General features: G+C 48.8%; 1 protein-coding gene across 1 annotated transcript; it reads right to left on the bottom strand.

Moving 5' to 3' along the window:
• Nucleotides 1-316: 316 nt before the first annotated feature.
• Nucleotides 317-17,842, bottom strand: SENP2 (SUMO specific peptidase 2). The gene is made up of 17 exons (XM_086618486.1): nucleotides 17,760-17,842; nucleotides 14,382-14,437; nucleotides 13,234-13,352; nucleotides 12,388-12,463; nucleotides 11,786-11,864; nucleotides 10,921-11,065; nucleotides 9,920-10,023; nucleotides 8,444-8,538; nucleotides 7,537-7,594; nucleotides 6,490-6,553; nucleotides 5,623-5,772; nucleotides 4,183-4,314; nucleotides 3,560-3,763; nucleotides 3,329-3,408; nucleotides 1,971-2,055; nucleotides 1,114-1,209; nucleotides 317-528 (listed from the first exon to the last, which is right to left on the bottom strand). Exons 1-17 carry the CDS (start codon nucleotides 17,840-17,842, stop codon nucleotides 466-468), a joined length of 1,689 nt encoding a protein of 562 aa, XP_086474612.1. The 3' UTR covers nucleotides 317-465.
• Between the last annotated feature and the right edge of the window lie 1,591 nt (nucleotides 17,843-19,433).

Below are 19,433 nucleotides of genomic sequence, written 5' to 3'. Positions count from 1 at the left end.
GATATTTCAGAAACAGACAAAAAAAAAAACCAACTCTCTTTGAGGAAAGAGTAGCCAAGTGCGTCGTCCTAGGGAAGATAAGTTGAGCTGACACAACTGTTCCCACCACCACGTCCGAGAGTCCCATTCATCCAGAACGTGGCCAGGTGTGCTGCGAGGTGGGAGCACCCAGCTCGGCGCCGGAGGTTCACAGCGTTTGTTCTTAACCCTTCCCTTGGTGAGGTCCCAGCAATCTCTCTGCCTTGCATCAGCTGATTTCCAAGAGAGGGACTGACTGTCTCCGAAATCGGAGCGGGGAAAAAAAAAAAAACACACACAGACAAACAACAGAACAACTTAACCACTACTTTATAGCCTAAAAAGGAAAATTTGTGTGCCTGCTGCCTTCTCAAATAAGGTATTAGAAAAATAACTAAGAGTTTGTCACCCCTAGGTGATCACAGTGTTACTCCAATAGTGCACGTTTCACAGCAGCTGCTGATGGATTATCTCCCACACCATCTTCTTGCGGAAGTAAGGCATGTGACTCTGGAAAGAGAAGAAGAAGCCATTAAATATGGAGTCACGGCAGAAAGAGGCAGAAAACACACACAAACACCCGGTTAATTCTTTAACATGAAGCTCCTTTTAAGAGCTGTCAACACTTGCCAGCTGGGTACATCCTGAGTTTCACCCACCCAGCTCCTAAGAGGGTGACAGGACAACCCAACAGAACCAGATGTACTTGGCCACCCGACAACTGACAAGCACTTTGATGTGAGACCACCGCGTTGGAAAACAACCAGTGTTTTAACTGGTCAAAGGGCGAAACCCGTTTCGCCAAAAGACACAAAGGTCAGACATCACAAACCCTCTGGCTGCAGCACCTGCCCCAGAGGAACATCTCACGGCTTCAGGTAGGAAGCAGATACCAGGTGTAAGGATGGAGACTCCAGCTCTGCCCTGCTGAGGGCACTTTGAAGTTCCAACCTCACCAACTGGGCACCGAAAACGGGGCGAGGTACAAAACTTCAGCCCCTGCCCCAGACACAATGAACTGCTGCTGCATCACTTCCCTGGCTCTTTTATCCATGTGAAAAAAAAAATCTGGAGCTGTTCATGACCTTCGCTCACCTGAGTAAAGGTTATGGGTTTGTCTCTGGAGATGTAATCGGCGAATTTGCACATAAAAACCCCGCAGTCGCTTCCGTTCGATTGCTGAGGAATTTCCTAATGAGTGCAAAGAAGATGGAGAGTTTTCCTCTATCTCAAAAGCAAAACAATTGGGAAGGAGCACAAGTTCTCCGTACCAACGATGCACTAACCAGATGCTCACCCCTCCTGCACGCAAGGACCAGACCCAATTAGCCCCCCCATCATCCCTCCCCTCTGCTCCCTTTATTGGGATGTTCCTATCCCAATTCTGGGCAGGCTGAGAAGGGATGGCAGCCTTCCTCCCTGCAAAGTCCTCAGGTTTGCACAGCACCGTGTTTCTGAAATCCAGGCTTCAGATGGTGCTTCTCACTATGAACTCGTTGAGAAACAGCACCTCAACCCTTGCCTTCGTCCCACGCCAGGATTTGTGCTCCAAGCGAGAATAATTATCCCAAATCCAAATTTTCAAAGCCTACGTGCTCTGATTCTTAAACAGATGTTTGCTTCCATTCGTGTCAAAAGAGGGGTTTTTTAACACTGGCATCTGTATTTGTGTGCGAGCTGGCACCATGGGATGTCAGGACTGAACTGTAGAAGATGAGCAAGTTCATACCTGGCCCCAAGTATGCAGATGTACCCATGAGGAACGTTACTGATGAAAAAGAATCACAGAATGGTTTGGGTTGGAAGAGACCTCAAAGATCATCCAGTTCCAACCCCCCTGCCATGGGCAGGGACACCCTCCACTACACCAGGTTGCCCAAAGCCTCATCCAACCTGGCCTTCATGACGAGGAGTTAAAGTTCACATTTCCAACCCAAGTAGTGCTCACGTACGTATGACTCCATGCTGCGGAGAGTCCACTCTGAAAAAGTCAGCTCCAGGTTTCTTCTTTCCCGGCTTTCGTTTTGCAGGTATTGGCTGTTTAAAACAAAACAAAACAAAAAAATCACTCTTCATCTCCGTAATTTAGGCCAACGAAACAAAAATTGCTGGAGGAAACTGGATGGCAGGACGGTAAAGTGTCAGAGGATCTTCACAGCAGCTGATTCAAGGCATTTGGAGGAAAAAGTCCAAATCTTAAATTGATAAACACAGTGAGAGGCTGCGAGCTGATGGTTGCTGGTCAGGAATGAGACCAACAATTCCAATAGAGACTTCCACAAAAGCATAAGCTCATTGCTTAGTAGGGGTCAAAAAAAACTCAAATCATCTGATATCAGAGAAGGAACAGAAAAACCAAGCAAGGAACCATAATTCCATAATTCCACCGTGTGCCTTAATCCCACATACTGGGTGCACCTATGGAAGAACAAAACTTTTGGGCTAATACCTCTGGCTGAGCAAGTCTTCAGGCCACCAGTTGCTGGCAGAGTACTCTTGAGGAAAAAAATTATTCGATGCAGACCTCGTAAGAACCTGTAAGGTTCTTCTACCCTTTCCTAGGCACCTGCTGTTAACTGTTCAGGACAGCACTGGACAAAACCACCACTCACTTTGTTCCTGCGGGGCTGCTCTCCCACTCTTGCTCTGCAAAGTGGTCGGATTAAGGGTTTTGACCACTTCTGCATCAGTGGTAAAGACATCTAAGGACGGTGGCGTGCCATGCCAGCTGATACGTCTGGAAAAGCTTCGTACAAGACATCTGTCTCGAATGTCTCCTCAGACAAACTGAGGAGGAGCATGTTACGTAGCTCACTAGTAGAAATGATGAACGTTACAAGTGAGGGGGAGGGAAATTTTTGGCTTTTTTGCCTTTATTGCTTAGCTCAATACAAGAAAAGGATAAAAGAGCCGAGCAACAAAGAGTAAAAGTCCACGTGTGTGTGGCTGAGCACGAACAGGAGTGTGTGTATCCCAGGACACCAACGTTACTGAGTTGCCATCTGGAAGTTCTTAAAGAAAGGGGAGGTGAAGAGCTCTTGGAAAACTGTGATTCTTTTACAGTCAGGTTGGTATTTTGAAACACTTCCCTGAAATTCCTCCCCCTCATCAACAGTCCAGTTTCACTGGAGGGGACAGTGTGAGACGAGAGAAGCAGTCAGTGTCACACAACTCGCAGCAAGCGAATCAAAGATTCCTGTTTTGTTATCTACAGGAAACGCGAAAACTTGGGAGTCGTGTTACAGGGACAAAAATCCCCAAACCTTCTCAGAATTCTCAACATAAAGGCAGTGACTAAGCAGTTACTTACAACACAGTTTCACAAGTCTTGCCCCCTTTTTGTCCCATCGAGTCAAAGTACTTGATGGTCTTCTTTCTGATATCTATGACCTGTTATTAAAAGGTGACAGTTAGACAAAGCACAGCCTTGTGCTGCACACACCCCAAAACCTAAATGACTTTTATTGCCTGTTTTTTCCATTCTAACAGAAATTCTAAATAAATCCCATCCAATTCTAAACAAAAAGTCAGTTTGACTCACCACTAGTGTCCAGTGCAATCTCATGTGAACAGGCACGAAGATGAGGTCCTGCTTGAAGAGATCCACATCTCTGCTCCATCTCTTTACTGCTTTGTAGCCTCCAGAAATTAGTTTGGGATAAAAGAAAGTACTAAAAGCATGGACTGCTGGATATCCTTCCTTCTTACTTCTTTCCATCAGAAGACTCATGTAGAAATTAATGACCTGTACCATAAAGAAGAAACTTGAGATGTAGAGTAAGACACTAGCTTAGCAAATAAAAAAAAATACAGCAATGTGTCTTTGCTGGCCACCCTTAGGTACGCAGCTGGGAGAACTCCAGTTTGAGCTGGCAGCTTTTGTTTGGAGAATTTGGCACTTGGTTACTTCCACAGTTTGATAAAACCACCTGCCACCCACTCCAGTAACCCAGACTAACTCCTGGAAGCTGCGTAAACAAAAGAAGTAAAGGAACTTCCAGAAACACCAGACCCTTAAGCACCTAAAATAAGAACTGTACAGATGTTTCCAGACTCTGCAGTGGAGGTCCTCAAATAACTTGGAAAAGACTTCTGTCCACGGTGAAGAGGTAATCTTTAAATCCATTCTGAACTAGAACATCAATGCGCTGCAGTTAGTTTTACCATATCATTGAGCCACCGGAGGTTGCTCAGCGTCTGGATGTCCTCCCGAGTGACCTTGAGTTTGAAGGCACTGCTCATGATCTCGTCTGGCTGACCTCTGCCAAACGCGGCAACCACCTCTCTCTCCATGGCCTGCAACGAACAGGGAAGGACTCGTGAACCCGAGCACGGGGCACGCCAACCTGTGGGCAGCTTTCAGCCCAAACAAGCCCAAATTCAGCTCATGTGACGGAGCAACTGGCTTTGCCAGTTTGGTTTTTGCTAAGTTAGCAACAGCACCTTTTTCCTTTCTTTGCTGGCGTGTCTCAGCACCCTAACTTTTAGAGGGCAGGTTTGCTTCCATCTGTTTTCACAAAGCAAGCTGATACAAACCACCTGGAGTAGCAAACACCCTAAAGCAGCTGAAAAAACGACGGCAAGTGCAGCAAACAAACACCTTTCCCACGTGATGCTGCAGCCCTCGCAGTACTGAGGTTCGAGCCAGCCACAGCAGGAATTCTCCATGCCAAGGCAGCTAAGCCAGGAGCCTGAAAGAATCTGCAGGCAGGAGACTTCAAAGGGAACCGAAGCCACAGCAAAAAGGGAAACTGAGGCAGCTACACTGAAGCCAGGCAATGAAGAGTTCGGGTTGCGCGCGCAACTGGTTGTAATATGGATGTTTCCATCTCAGTGTGCTCAAGGAATGCACATCGACCACTAGGTCTGCTAGATAAAACACTTTGATCTGCAAGAGCATCTCCTTGGTTGTCCCTGGGCTAGTGAAGTAAGAAAACCACCTTGTTTTCCTTGTACTGAGCATCACTCCTCAGACTTTGCCAACTCTGGATTTGCTAGCCCTTTCCAAGTCAATCCCCAAGGGGCAAAAAAGGAGGCGCTCAACGAGATCAGCACGACTGCAACTCCCCAGAATAAAAGCAGCCAAAATTCATACCAGTAGGGTAACCTGAACTCCCACTCCCAGTTGAACAGCTACGCCACTACCTCCTGTGGCCGCTGTTACACACGGTGCCAACGTGCCCAGTGCAGGATCCTGGGGACGTACACGAGATGCTCAGGTCTCCCACAAGCCATGCAACACCGTGGATCAGCAAAAGGTCATTTTTCATGTTCTGCCACCATGGTAGGACAGGTGAAGAGGCAGAGCCAATATAACTGCAGGAATCACGTTAGCACTGCTCTGGGAGACTGTTGTTAAACCTGGACTAATTTTTGTCCTGGTAGCAGAAGCCCCACAAACCCTTAGGTTGGCACAACCGAAGGAGGGTGTGGAGCATCTCGAATCTTTAAAAGCAGCTTTATTGCTGACCCTCGTGCTGTGAAGTCACGGCTGCAGGTTCTTAAGATTTGAAAAAGCACTTAAGAACCACCTATAACAAATGGAGCTCCTGGCAGCTGTTTCACAGCCTTCGGTTTGATCCAACAGACCGTTAGCTACCGTACCTCTGTGAGCGGAGAGAAGTGTTCTACTGTTTTTTCTGAGCTTGGGAATTTCTTTTCTTCCACATCAAGGGCAGGTAACTTTTTGGGCAGAATAGGTCCCAGGTGTAATTCGAATAACTTCCCCTCTGAGATTTCAGCTCCATACTGTCCCTGTTAGACAAAAGGACAGTAAGCTAGCAAGCAAGCACAGATGTTTTTACTGGGGAATAGCGCAGAAAATCTTGCTCATGTATGAAACCAGGAGGGTTTTTGTACACATATCCAGCTAACAAACTCCAACGTTTCTCTTTGTTGATGACTACATTTCAACTGTGCACCCAGGTAGTGCTGAACTCAAAACTACATGGATGCAAGAGAGGCAGAAAGTTAGTTTGGCTTGGACTAGCATCAAGAGCCACAGCAAAGCCTCTGCTTGTAGGTATCAAGTTGATATTGAGATTAATATTTTGGATTTCCATGATTAAACTGTTATTTTTTATCTCAATCCTGACCAGACATGAAAGTCCAAGAGATGTACTTCCTATCTCACAAAACAAGACAAAACTAAAGATACTGCAGTCCAGCTTTGCAGGTCAACTATGTCTGTGCACTAAAGGTTTTGAAGCTATACCTGACACATTAAAAGGGAACAATAAAAATAGGATAGTGTAGCATGCTCATACTAGTCCAGAAAAAAAAGGAATGGCAGCAGGAAACCCTTTGTCATAGTGCCACTCATCAAACAATGCTCCTGCTTTCCCTGGGAAAAACAAATAGGACAAATACATTGCTTACTCAACACAATATGTAAGTGAAGAGTGTAAAAATTTCTGATCACAAATAGATGTATTTTCCTAAAAAGTGAAATAATGAATAACACAAGCTTACCCCTGCAATGGCTTGTTTCACTGGTCTTCCCTGTTCGTTAAAGTTTTCTGCTGGTGTGTAGTACCTGCCAGGGGAGAGAGGGAGAGGGAGGGAAGTGAGCTGCATATCCATACTGTCCCATGTAATTCTCAGGAATTCACCTTCTGGATAAGAAAGGCTTTTTCAAGGCTGATTCTGACTACGGCCTCAGTTGCACAGACAACATCGTCTCAGCTTCCAGCACCGTTCTTTCGTAGCAGCAAGACTGGTATAGAATGAAGACCTGGGTGCTTTGCAAACTTTCTCCCATCTACATGTGCAAGACTCCTTGTGTTTATCAGTTTTATTATTTGGAAAACAGGGAAGCAAACAGCACTTCCTCTATCAAGTGCTTTGTGATAAATACTGCGTGCTAGGTGTTAGGTAGAACATGAACATCTGCAAATATACTTGCACCCAAATATAGTTAGCTTACAGAAACCAGCACACTGAATTAAAAATGGGACAGCTATGGGATGTTTACTTGCCTTCTACAGGCTAGTCAAGAGAGTGACCAGCCCCATTTGGAAAGGATTATCACAAGAGATAAAACATACAAGACCTACAACAGATTCCCACAGTATCCTACACTCATTGTGCTTTAAAGGCTTTCAGTCCAGCATGGTAAGAGTAGGTGTCACCAGCCTGGTCAAATGACTTTAGTTAGTAGCTAAACCTCCAAAAAAAGGCAAGAAAACGTTCCTTTTATTTGAACCCATCATACTCTATCAGTTATTTTATTTCTTCTCTCCCCTGGAGCTTCGGGGAACCAGTGACAATTTAAGCAGAACAGTGCTGCACTGCTAAATATAGCTCTAGTGTTTCAAGCAGGGAGAACAGCGACAGAATTAGCTGGATTTGAGAGGCAACTGGCTCGTGAGCAATTCCAGAGCCACGAGCTAGCTGCTCCTCTCCCACAGCACTGAGACGATAAACATGGATTGTCTTCTTCTGGATGCTACCAGAGCCCGAACGAGCCATGCACACAGAGCCAAAAGAAACAAGAATCGTGATTAAAAGAGACTCTACCTGGTCGTATCACTTCTCTGAGACCCCTGTGGGCCACAAACATCTGGGCGTTTGCCATCTGCAGAGAAAAGCAGTGATAGGAAAACAAGGAGTCAGTTTTCAGTTACCATCAGATGTCGGGAGCGATAACACAAAAACCACTTTTAATGCCAACCGTACGGTTCGGAAGGTTGAACTCTGGCAGACAGCTCAAACTTCGAGTGTCACGTGTGAGCACATGAGAGCTGAAGCAGGGCATTTATTAAGTTTTAAATCCTAGATTGCACACTTGACTAAAGTGATTTTGGCAAAACCAGACGCTCCTCCGGGCTCCGAAGAAGAGCTTGTCGTTTTCCACGACAAAACAAGCTTTCCCCAAATCCTAGCACCTGCAGAGAAATAATTTAAACCCCCAAACCTGCATAATAAAGTCCTAGATACGTAAAAAGAACTATGGATGCAAAATTATTTAAGTCAAGAACAGAATAAAAAGCCCAACTGGGACCATATTAAATGTATACACAGGAACAGGAGTTTACAATGCACTGCTGGCAAAAAAAGAAAACAGCTTGTCAGCAAACCAGTTTAGCCCATTCTGCAGAGGACAACTAAGGTCGCCTTCGGTAGCTACGTGTCTTCAACTCACTAAGATGACCTACAGAAGGGTCTGTTGGCAGGGGGGAGGGTGTTCCCCTCTCTCTTTTATCCCCTGTCTTTCCAGAGTCAACTCAATTCACTCTAAGAGCTGACATGAGCTACACCAGTATAAACACGCTGGCTGACTTGGATTTCCTTACAAATAGACACACTAGCACTGAAAAAAAATCTTTTCAGCATCATCTATACCTTCGAGGCTCAAGGAAATACCCTGTTTTGATTTGAAGTCTACCTACAAAGCGGAGCAGACGTGAATCACAGGGATACTCACTGGTCTTTAGTGTCGCACGCGGATAGACATCTCCACGTCTCGGTTCCTCCAGGGCACTTGCAGTCACCGCTGGTTCCTTGGAGTAGCGTTGAATGCTTTGGTGCAGCAAAAAAACAACAGAGAAGAATCACAGTTTGTACATGGATGGCATTTGTCACCAGTGCACAGCAGTTCATGAGAAAGGACACAGTTTATTCGTACGAAACATGTTACGTTCTGCATTAGAGCTGGAAGCCGTAGTTAAAGCAAGTCAAGTAAAATTAGGCTGGTTCCTTGACAAAAACATCCTGTCTCCTGCACTGCTCTCATGACAAAACGCAAAGGGCAGTTCCACAAGGAGGCAGTTTACGTTCAGAAGCTTGGCCACCTTCAGCTCGGGCATCCTGAAGATACAGGAGTCAAATTTTCCGTCTCCAGCATTTCAAAAGAGACAAAATCAATCATGAAATCTGATTCCTTTACCTTTCCGCCAGCAAATCGGTGGCTTGTTTGTGGTTTTTTTTTTTCTTTAAAAAGAATTGTTTGCACATCCTGCAAATACCTGGATTAACCTGAGGAGACCACTTTATCTTATGGGACAAGACAGCATTCATCAGAACCATTCTTGCCCGATTCTTTTCAATCTCCTCACTGAAGATTACGCTGACACTGAGGATGCAACATCCACAACATACATACTCCTGGGATATGTTACTTCAGACCTGCTCTACTCTAACCTCAGGGACTACATGCTCTTTAGCAGCTGGAGCACATTGGACACGTTCCACAGGACCACTCTCTGGTTTAGCTTCATCTGAAAGGAATCTCCTTCACATGCTCCAGTTCTGCTCTGAGATAGAAAGGCATGCTGGAACTTCAGCACCATCTTGGCATCACTATTTGACAAGAATTAGGCCCCTTCTGCACGGCTTTGAAGTGTAATTATTCCACTAAGACAACGGCTTCTCTTATTTTTGTGGTTTTCACTTGCGTCGTTAACTTTGTGCCATCTCTTGACTTCCTACAACTCGTGTGAGAAGGATGGTGGGAGAAGGAAAGGAACAGAGAAAATTCTGGCATTCCCTGCGTTTACCTTGAGTTTCACATTCTCAGACAAGGCAGAATTCCTGACCAAGGAAAAACTCATCAATGGCAAACGAGAGGAAGATAAATTCCTTTTAATGGTGCTGTGGATTTTTATACTTGGAAGTTACACTGCCAGCACCACAACTAGACACCACCTTTCCTAACACGGGGACAAGAAAAGAGTATTGGAAAGAGAAACACATCCAGATCTTCACTTTCACAATATACATTCAGAGAACACTCATGCTTCATCGCAGGGGGCTCGAGGAGGGTGTCAGGCTTTTAAAAATCAGTTTGCCCCAACACCTGTCCTGCAACACCATCCAGAACGCTGCGAGTAGGAAAGATTAATTCCCCCCCACTTCCACCTACAACAGCTACAAAGTTAATGGTTATTTTTCCTATAATTACTTGAAGAAGCTTGTCGGCAGCGGAGCAGGGTAACTTCTGGGATATTTTCCCTTTGCCAGTTCCAAGAGCTGCTGGTATTTCACCTTTTCTCCTCGCTTAACATCCTAGCAGAACAGAGGAGGGAAAAAAACCAAACAGATCAGAATCACTGCACACGAAGCAAATGTTTGTAATCCAGATACAATTTGCAGACTGCAAAGATTGCTCCCAAAACGCTGGCAAATTATTCAATTTTAGCAGAAATCCCCACTCCTTCGTTTTGCGTTAGCCCTGCTCTAGGAACTTGTGTGCCACTATAAACCTCCAAATTCCTTCTGCAACTCTTTCCTCAATTGGAGGCCTCTTCTCTTCAGCTGTGGTCTGTACTTTTTCCGTAATAATTCAGGATAACATGCATTTCTATCAATATACATAATGATTGGGTGCTCTGAGCCCCCAGGGTATCTTAATCACACTCCATAGCCTGCTGCTCCAGTTCCCACGGACGCTAGGTTCATCAGGAATTTTCTAATAGTTGCATCAGATATTGGAAGGAAAGGACAGGGAAAGACCTCTCAGATAGTCCTGTAAGGAAGGATTATCAGCAACTGAGTGTTTTTTTTTTTTTGCCTATGTCATCTTTTTAAAGTTGCTCTGTAAAGATCACAGTCGAGCTAGGTCAAGCACACAATAGTGAAACAACTCTGCAACAAATACACACTCAGTGACAAGGCACAACTCCACTTACAAGTGAAACTGGCTGGAGGGTCTCCCCCCAGTACACTATTTCCAGGAAAATTGCTTAAAATTCAGTCTTTAGGCAACAAAGCACTGCTCTGTTCCAAGATCTGATGCAGGTACAGGCAAACAAAACGCTACACGCTGATTTTTCCAGAAGCATTCCTTCCACTTCACTCACTACACCCACTGTGCCACAAAGTGCCACTCCAGCATTTACACACAGCTTTGTTACAACTGCTAAATCGTTTCCTTTCCAAACACACTTTTCTCACCCAGCATACCTCTTCAGCAGTGCAGAAAAGCCTCCCCATTTTGCCAACTTCTGAAGCCGGGGATTCTGGCACAGTGCTCTCCTTAATAAGTGGCTTCTGTGTTGAGATGCCATCTAGAGCAGGTTTCATGTAGGTTTTGCCATTCCAGCTTGTGCTAAAAACATCAACAGCAAAAAAAATAGTATCAAGAGAAGATTCAAACACGCACCTCCCGATTCCAGCCCCACCACCAACGCTTTTGTAAAGGATGTACACCGATGGTGATGATGGAGACAAGCATGAGATGTTTATGACTTTCAGATGAAGACCTGCTGCCTTCACCAGGCTAAGGGGAAAGTAAAGTAAGAGAAGTAAAAGTGAAAATCAGAACAACTGCCTTGAATATACACTGTTGTTTGATCTGCACGTCACGACTGCGCTCAGAGGCACGTGTTATGTCCATGGCAGTCCAGCCCCTGAGTCAGTACACAAGACTAAAGAACCATGCAGGTGTGTTATCTGTACCATCCAACCCTCAGCTCTTCTAAAAGCTACTGCACTGGCACCAAAGCATAGCTGCTGCTTTCCTCACAGAATCATTCCAGCAGAAACCTCTCGAGATATCTGCTCCAACGCCCTGCTCAAGCAGGGTCACCCACAGCAGGCTGCCCAGGACCGAGTTGGAGGTGGGGAAAAAAAAAAAAAAAAAAAGAAACAAAAAGCAGCTGGAGACCTCCCTTTGTAAAGCAGCCTGGAGGAGTCCCAGAATACCTTGGGAAAATATTTATTATGTGGACACAGATCCAAACATTAGGCAACTCAGAGGAAGTTCCAAGAATGAATGGAAAGATAGTAAAGCTTTCAGGGAAATCGTCAAAGGAAACAGGATTTTTACCTCAAACATGGAATTGTCTTGTAAGGAAGGGATAGTGTTTCCTTCTTCAAGCAAGTAGTGCATCCACAAGGCATTTCATCTAGGAGAGAAGAGCATAAGCCATCAGTAATTATAAAAGAAAACAGAAGAGTTCAATCAGTTTACAGTAAAGAGCTTCACCAAACAAATTATTTTCATTTTCTCTCTTCCGTCGTAATATCATTTGTGTCACGTTACTTTAGGATATTTTCATACTGACAACTACAGCAAGTTGTGTACACAACATATCACCAGCCTAATGCCGAAAGAAAAAAGGGTTATCAGGATGTCCTACCTCAAATAAACATTTAAAACAGTTTACTTCTAGCCAGCTAACAGTGGACAGACCAGCACTGAAGGAAGGACCGCATCCAAGGCAGCTCTTGCACTGAGATGACAAGATGAACGCCTGTCCCCAGCCCAGGAGCAATGCAAGGATGCAGGGAAGAAACAGAGTTCCTACTCAAGTATTCCTAGATATTGTGCCTTCAAAAATCCACCCGTAAGCCCAGGGGTAGAGTTGCACAGTGCACAAGGAAGGGTTAAAAAAAAAAAAGGAATTCATAACTTGATGTCAGCCTTACCAATTTCTGGCATTTCTATGTCGACCGCAGAATGTGCTGGTCTTGTAGATGGAAAGTCAGAAGAAGTGGACAGAGTCTTAAGGAAAAACAAAAAAAGTACCAACGTGAGTACAACCTGAAGGTGAATCCAAGCAAACATGAAATTCCTGAAATTTAGCCAGCTCTGTCACAACTTGGGGACCACGGTTTGCCGGTTCAGACCGCAGCAGAACGCAAACCTTTGCAGAACCTCTGACAAGTACACTTGATTTTTTTTAATACGGGCTCTGATAGGTGCAGCTATTAAAACAATGGAAGCTTATCACTGAGTTCACCTCGACCAGCTCCTCAACATTCCAAAACGTGACAGTTGAGTCCTTCAAAAATGTATTTTGTACAAATAAGAGTTAATGACTCTTTGGGAAGGAATAACTAGAGCATGACAGTTCCTTACTCCTCTTGTCTTACGGGGCAGTAACAAAACTAACACTACACCTTAGACCCAAACTAGGGAGTCGAGCGGTTTGTGACCCGTTTTTACAGAGCTACTGGAATCCTGTCCTGGACTGGTGGATAATAAAAGGAGCAGAAAGAGGTTTGTCCAGAGCAAGCATGCAGTTTTTCTTGTAAGGTAATGTATTTTGACTCCTTAACTACAAGCTTGAGTAACAGTTTACAAACACACTAACGCTATAAACTTGAAAGCCTGTGAAGGACCTGGAAGACCACAACCATTTTGCTTCTTCCTCACGCTTGGGTAAGGCAAACCCAGAACACACGAGCTGCCAGCTATAAGGCAACCCAACTCCAGGATGCTTCCTCTTTCACCTTGAACAAATTCTACCCAATTTCAAGGTCCTGGCTAACCTCTTTAGCAGGCTCCCGGATTCGAGCGGCATTGCTGAACGAAGCCTGCTGGTGTTTCCTCGGTGCTTTGGCTAGCGACTTCACCGCAGCAGAAACTTCTTCAACCTTCTTGGCGTCATCTAAAACACAAAGGCAGGCCATATAAGAACGGGATTTAAAAGAGGATTAGGATTTCCATTTGCATCAAAGCCCATCTCCTTAATCCCACCTAAAGCGGCGTCAAACGTTTCAAGCTACACACCTTTCCACCAACAGCAGGTGGGGGTGGGTTTTGTGTTAGTTGCCTCCCAGAGCAGTCCTTTGCTACCCCATGAACCTGCCAGCCAGAGCTGCTAAAACACCCTGTTTTTGGGAATATTCCCTGTCTCCCGAGCAGCAGCACGGGGTGCAATTCATCCTCTTCGCCCCCTCCACGCATGCATGCTCTCTTGCAGTTGATTATGTTTAGCTGAGAGCAGCTGTTGGCTGAGACCTGGAAACCAAAGCCACCCAAGCCTGTTCTCCTCAGGATTAAAGCAGCAGAGACGTGCAAGCCCTCACACAGCATTTCCAAACATCAACGAGCCTAAAAACGGGGCTGCGTTAGACGTGAAATCAAAAAATTTTAGACGACAGCATTGGTTTGAAGGGTAAGAGAATGACATTTGAGCCAACAAGGGCATGGAGGGTACCACGTTCTTAGAAGCAGATGTGCCCTATTTACTAAGACGTGGGAGTTGTTCCTACCAAGAGCTGGTTGTGTTGCTGAAAGGAGGAGGGACAGAGGAGCAGGATATTAACTTGCCTTATTTTTCAATTTTTTGTGCTCTTATGCCTGACAAGCACTCTAACAGTCCAGCAGCCCCTACCACTAAATAAGGGGCAGCATCGTTCACCCAGCAGTGGGGAGGAAGCTCTGCATCCCCCCGTAGAACTTGTTTTAGGAAACATCGTGCAGCCTAAAGACATTTCACCCTCTTTATCAGCAAAGAGGGAAAAGGGGAAGTGTCCACCTCAAACCAAGGCCAACGCAGCTGGTACCCATCGGTTTAAAGTCACCTTCCACAGGACAGCCACGAGGAAAGGCTGGCTTGAAAAGCCACAGTTTCAGTAACAACACCAAAACTGGAAAAATCAGGCGTGTTAAATACTCCTGTCACATGCAATACCTCGTTTTTTCTTTTTCGGGTGAGTCTCGTCAGGATCTTTCACAGGCAGCTGAGCGCTGAGGAAGGAACACACAGAACAGCCGTTTGCATCCACAGGTGAAGCTTCCACCAGCCTCAATTCCCTCCACAGGGCCCAAACTTCCAGAGTTCGCTTCCATACCCCTCCAAGCACCCCTGGGATCATCTCAGACACACGCTTCCCCCACCAACTGCCACTGCAGAGCATCTCTTATCAACACCCCCCCACCTCTCCCAGTCAACACACCGCTGGCGGAGAGCTAATTACCCCACTAACGCATATCAGGCCTCATTTTCTCGTTCTGTTACCGCTCCCTCATGGTTTTTTGGTTCCTAGCACCAAAAAACTTTGCTTGAGTTAATATGTAAAGTATTCCTCCTCCCCCAAGGAAAGCAGCAGCACCACTGGCCATGACTAAACCATCCAAACTCGCGAGTCACCACACCAAGTTGCAAAGAAAAGCCTAATTAGGACAGGAAATAAAAGGTGGGAGAGCAGCTCATGCCTACACCCACTTAAATATCTCACTGCTCCATCAGTGCTCCTGAACTAGTTCCTGAAATAATTCTCAGCTGCACCCTTTCCCACTAAGCGTGAGTCCAAGCATTACACCAGTTGGTAACGACGATAAAACCCAGTAGAGATTTTTACTTTGGGGACGGAGCGCAAAAGGTTGTTCCTAGTTCCATATTTTTTTTTGCTATTTGCCCCCAAAACCACCAGGATAGATTTTATTTTTTTTTTTTTTAAACTGTTATGGTCCCAAACGCTGCTTCTGGGCTGTCTTGTGTCTGTGTCAGGAGCACAAAAAGTAACTGGTATCCTTAAGGGCACCTTCCACACCATGCAGAGAATATTTGCCCGTTAAGGTCAGGCAGAAAATACTGCGGGGTGGCTGTTAAACAGAAATCTTTTCCTCCAAAACCAGCATTTTTCCTCGGCATATTTGTTATTTCAGAAGGTAAAACTCAAGAAAGCAAAATATTTTTGTCCTCCTGCTCAGTTTTCAGCAAGAGCTCGCTCAAACTTTCCAGCATCAGCATTTTGCAGGGATAAAGCACAACCCAGCCTCCTCCAGGCTACACTCTGAGACACTCACCAGTTTAAAGGCCTGACTGGGGTTACAACAACTGGTTGTGGACAGAAGTGACTCTTTCTCCAGCTTTACCAGAGCACCCAACACCCACCAGAGTGTTGTTTCGCCCTTTTTTGTTTTACCAGCCACTTGGTGGTTTAGAATTAGCTTGATCACAAGGCAAGATGAATTCTCTTTTGGGAATTCAGAAATAAATTGGGAAATCCTTGATGTTCTGGCCAGGGAACACGGATGGGTAAAAGGCAAGGAAAAAAAAAAAATGAATCTGTGCTTAGCTACCTCCGTTTCCAACGGGATACACAACCCTGTGAGAAGGTTAAACTGTGTCATTGAAATGGAGGTTTTGCCAAGGGCCTGGGAGAAACAGGGAAGCACACAGGGAGATGAGTAATATTTGAAACACTAAATGGGCCAGAAAATAAATGCAATTTGAGACTGTTCTCCCTGTAAAGATGTGTTCAGGTCCTTCCCTACACTCTAGAGAAGGCAGCACCTATTTATGCCCAGCATCTTACTTGCTTCCTTAGCAACTACAGGGAAAAAAAAAATAAGGTATTGGGATAAAACTCAGTAACTCTGCACACACCCATACATGCTCAGGCCCTGTTCTTTTCAAAAATTCCTCCCCCACCAGTGCTGAGGACAGTTCATTAAGGTGCATAAGTTCAATTTGTAAAACTTTCCAGTTTTCACAGATTAATCCCCTCAAAAAAAAAAAAAAAAATCACACACTGTGTGCCAGTGGTGCAGTACAAGAGCAGCTAATGCTTATCTACTTTCCCCATCAATTTCCCCATCCATGCCCACAATTTTTCATTTTTCTACCGTGGGAAAACTTCCAAGTGGCAGAAACAACAACCACCCCGTGGTTCAGATTTCTTTGGAGAGACTCACGGAGGGGTCCTGGGAACATCTTTGCCATTTTACAGCACATCTCAGTGAGCACTGCTGGAAAACTCGTTTTCAGCAGGACAGCTTCCGAAGCCACCTAACGCGGTTCCACTTGAATTTCACCCTAATCGCTTCGCCTCTCGTTCCCAGTGACATTCCCAGTCTCAGCAAAACTGGGTCTCCCGCTCAGACCGTGCCGTGACAGCCTGCAGCGCCCACAAAGGCGCATTCTTCAGCTGGGGACTGTGCCCTGCACAGCAGCTGTGAACAACTGTGAACAAGTGGCTCATTCCAGAAGAAGTTCGCTTTTCCTGCTCACTCTGGAACACAAGACACTAAGCAGAGCCTCCTGGAGCAAACCACGCTCCCCGAAACATGGCATGGAATCCATACTTTCCCTCTACCTCATACCAGGAAGGTGTCCCTGCCCATGCCAGGGGGGTTGGAACTGGATGATCTTTGAGGTCCCTTCCAACCCAAACCATTCCGTGATTCTCTCTAAGCACGGAGATGGCTCAGCCACCTGTCACTGGGAGCTCTGGGGCACCAGCAATGGTTAACGCCTGGGAAGCACCCCACATACACCGCGTATCCCCACGCCACGACTTTCCTCCATCCCATCTATCTCTGTCCGTGTATGTACTGCTCTCTGTGCCTCCAACACACGCACCCCAAACCCCCTCCTTCCTCCCAAACCCCCTCCTTCCTCCCAAACCCCCTCCTTCCTCCCAAACCCCCTCCTTCCTCCCAAACCCCCTCCTTCCTCCCAAACCCCCTCCTTCCTCCCAAACCCCCTCCTTCCTCCCAAACCCCCTCCTTCCTCCCAAACCCCCTCCTTCCTCCCAAACCCCCTCCTTCCTCCCAAACCCTCTCCTTCCTCCCAAACCCTCGTCTTCCTCCCAAACCCTCGTCTTCCTCCCAAACCCTCGTCTTCCTCCCAAACCCTCTCCTTCCTCCCAAACCCCCGCCGCGGCGCACGGGCTTTGCCAACACACTTCTCGGCAACACCTGCCACCCACAACCATCTCGGCAGCACACGGCAACAGCCGCGACGGCGGGCAAAGGGTGACCCGACGGCAGCGTGGGGCACGGGAGGTGCGGCTCCGCTTCACCCACCCCCGTGCCAAAGCGGGAAGGGGCGGCAGCTGGCACGGGATCTCCCGGGAGCCCAGCGCCGGGCTCGGGTCGGGGGTGGGTGTTCGGGCGGGCCCCGGGGCGAGACACCGCGCTGCCGCCGGGCTCACGAGGCAACGGGGCGGCGAGCGGCGGCGGCGGCGAGCGGGCCCCGGGGGGGTCCCGCGGGCCGCGGCGGCGGAAGGAGGGTTGGGGGGTGGTGACGGGGCGAGGCCCCCCGGGGAGGCGGCTCGCTGACCTGGGGGGCGGCCTCTTGCGCGGCGCGGGGCGGCGGGCGGCGGCGAGGAGGGCGCCGAGGGCCCCCAGCAGCCATTGGTACATAGGCGCCAGCCGCCCGCCGGCGGAAGTGCGCCCATGGCGCGCGCCGCGCGCACGGACCGCCCTCCCATTGGCTGCCGCCGCCGGGAAGGGGGCGGGGCTGTCTTTTAGCCCCGCCCCCCACACCCGCCCCGCTGACATGGCGGGGAGGGGGCGGGGCAAACGGAGCGCGCGCGCGCGCGGCTTTTCCCCGTTAAGCGAGTCGGGGCGTTAACGGCCCGCCCAGTCCGCGGCCGTCCCAACATCCCTCCTCCCCCCCCCCCCCCGGGTCCTCCCCTCGGGGCTGGGCCGGTCCGGTCCCGCCCACCGGGGTCCTCCCCTTCGGCTTGTGCCGTCGGAACGTCCCCCGGGCGTCGGCACGGCGGGGAGCGCGGCTCCGGCAGCGCGAAAAAGCGGCGAGCTGCCGGGCCCGTCCCCGGTGCTGCCGACGGGGAGAGGCCGGTCAGCCCTCGGGGAGGAGCCGGTCAGCCCTCGGGGAGCAGCCGGTCAGCCCTCGGGGAGGAGCCGGACCCTGCCTGGACGGAGGGAGCTGCTGGGCTCTTCCCCGGTGCCACCGGCGGGGAGAAGCCGGTCTGCCCGCAGGGAGAAACCGGACAGCCCTCGGGGAGAAGCCGGGCTGCCCGCAGGGAGAAACCGCACCCTGCCTGGGCGCAGGGAGCTGCTGGGCTCTTCCCCGGTGCTTGCCCGCAAGGAGGAGCCGGTCAGCCCTCGGGGAGGAGCCGTTCTGCCCGCAGGGGGAAACCTGACCCTGCCTGGACGGAGGGACCGTCCCCGGTGCTGCCCTCGGGGAGGAGCCGGTGCTGCCCTCGGGGAGGAGCCGGTGCTGCCCACCGGGAGGAGCCTCTCTCGCCCCAAACGGGCCGGGGAATCCTTTCCGTGTCCCGAGGGCCAAAGGCGGACGAGACCGAGCGGCTGCGCCCGCCCGCCCCCGCCCCCTCCCGCCTCCCCTGCCCTCGGGTGCTGAGCGAACGCCCGTCTGGGCTTTACCGAGCGTTCGCCCGCTTGCGCGGCCGCCGCTTTCTGCCTCCCATGCCGGGAGCTCCCGCCGCCGCTGCCGGCTGCTCCATGGCTCCGGCGCGACTGCCGGGGAACGGCGGAACGCCCGGTGCGATTGCCAGGGAACGGCGGAGCGTCCCATAGCGACGGCAGCGCCCGACCGCAGGGATACCCCCCCCTCACCCCCCACCCCCCCCCCTACCCCCGGGGGTCCCGCTCGGCCCTTCGCGCTGCGGCTGGAGAACAAATTTCCCGTTTCAGCCGTTTCCCGACGGGTTTGGTGGCTGGTGGGGCCATCCCTCCCCCTGCCCCGCTATTAAAAAGGCTTTTTTTTATTTTTTTTTTAAACACTGCGTTTCCCCGTCGTTTCTCAGGTGTTGCCTCTGGGGTGGAAATGGGTGGGGGGAGAAGCTGCTGCAGCCGCGTGCTGGAGGGACTTTTCCCATTTCCCTTTTCAGGGAAGCTGATTTTTTTAAGGCTGAGGAGAGCGGGGAAGAAGGAAGGTGCGGAGCAGAGCGGGATGGGGGGCGGATGGAGGTGCCGCTGGCTTCTCACGGCTGCGGGGAGGCTTCAGGGGCTGGTGTAATTATTATTATTA

The sequence above is a fragment of the Tauraco erythrolophus genome, chromosome 11, assembly GCF_009769465.1.
Source record: "Tauraco erythrolophus isolate bTauEry1 chromosome 11, bTauEry1.pri, whole genome shotgun sequence".
Taxonomy (NCBI): domain Eukaryota; kingdom Metazoa; phylum Chordata; class Aves; order Musophagiformes; family Musophagidae; genus Tauraco; species Tauraco erythrolophus.
This window is presented reverse-complemented; position numbering and strand designations above follow the sequence as displayed.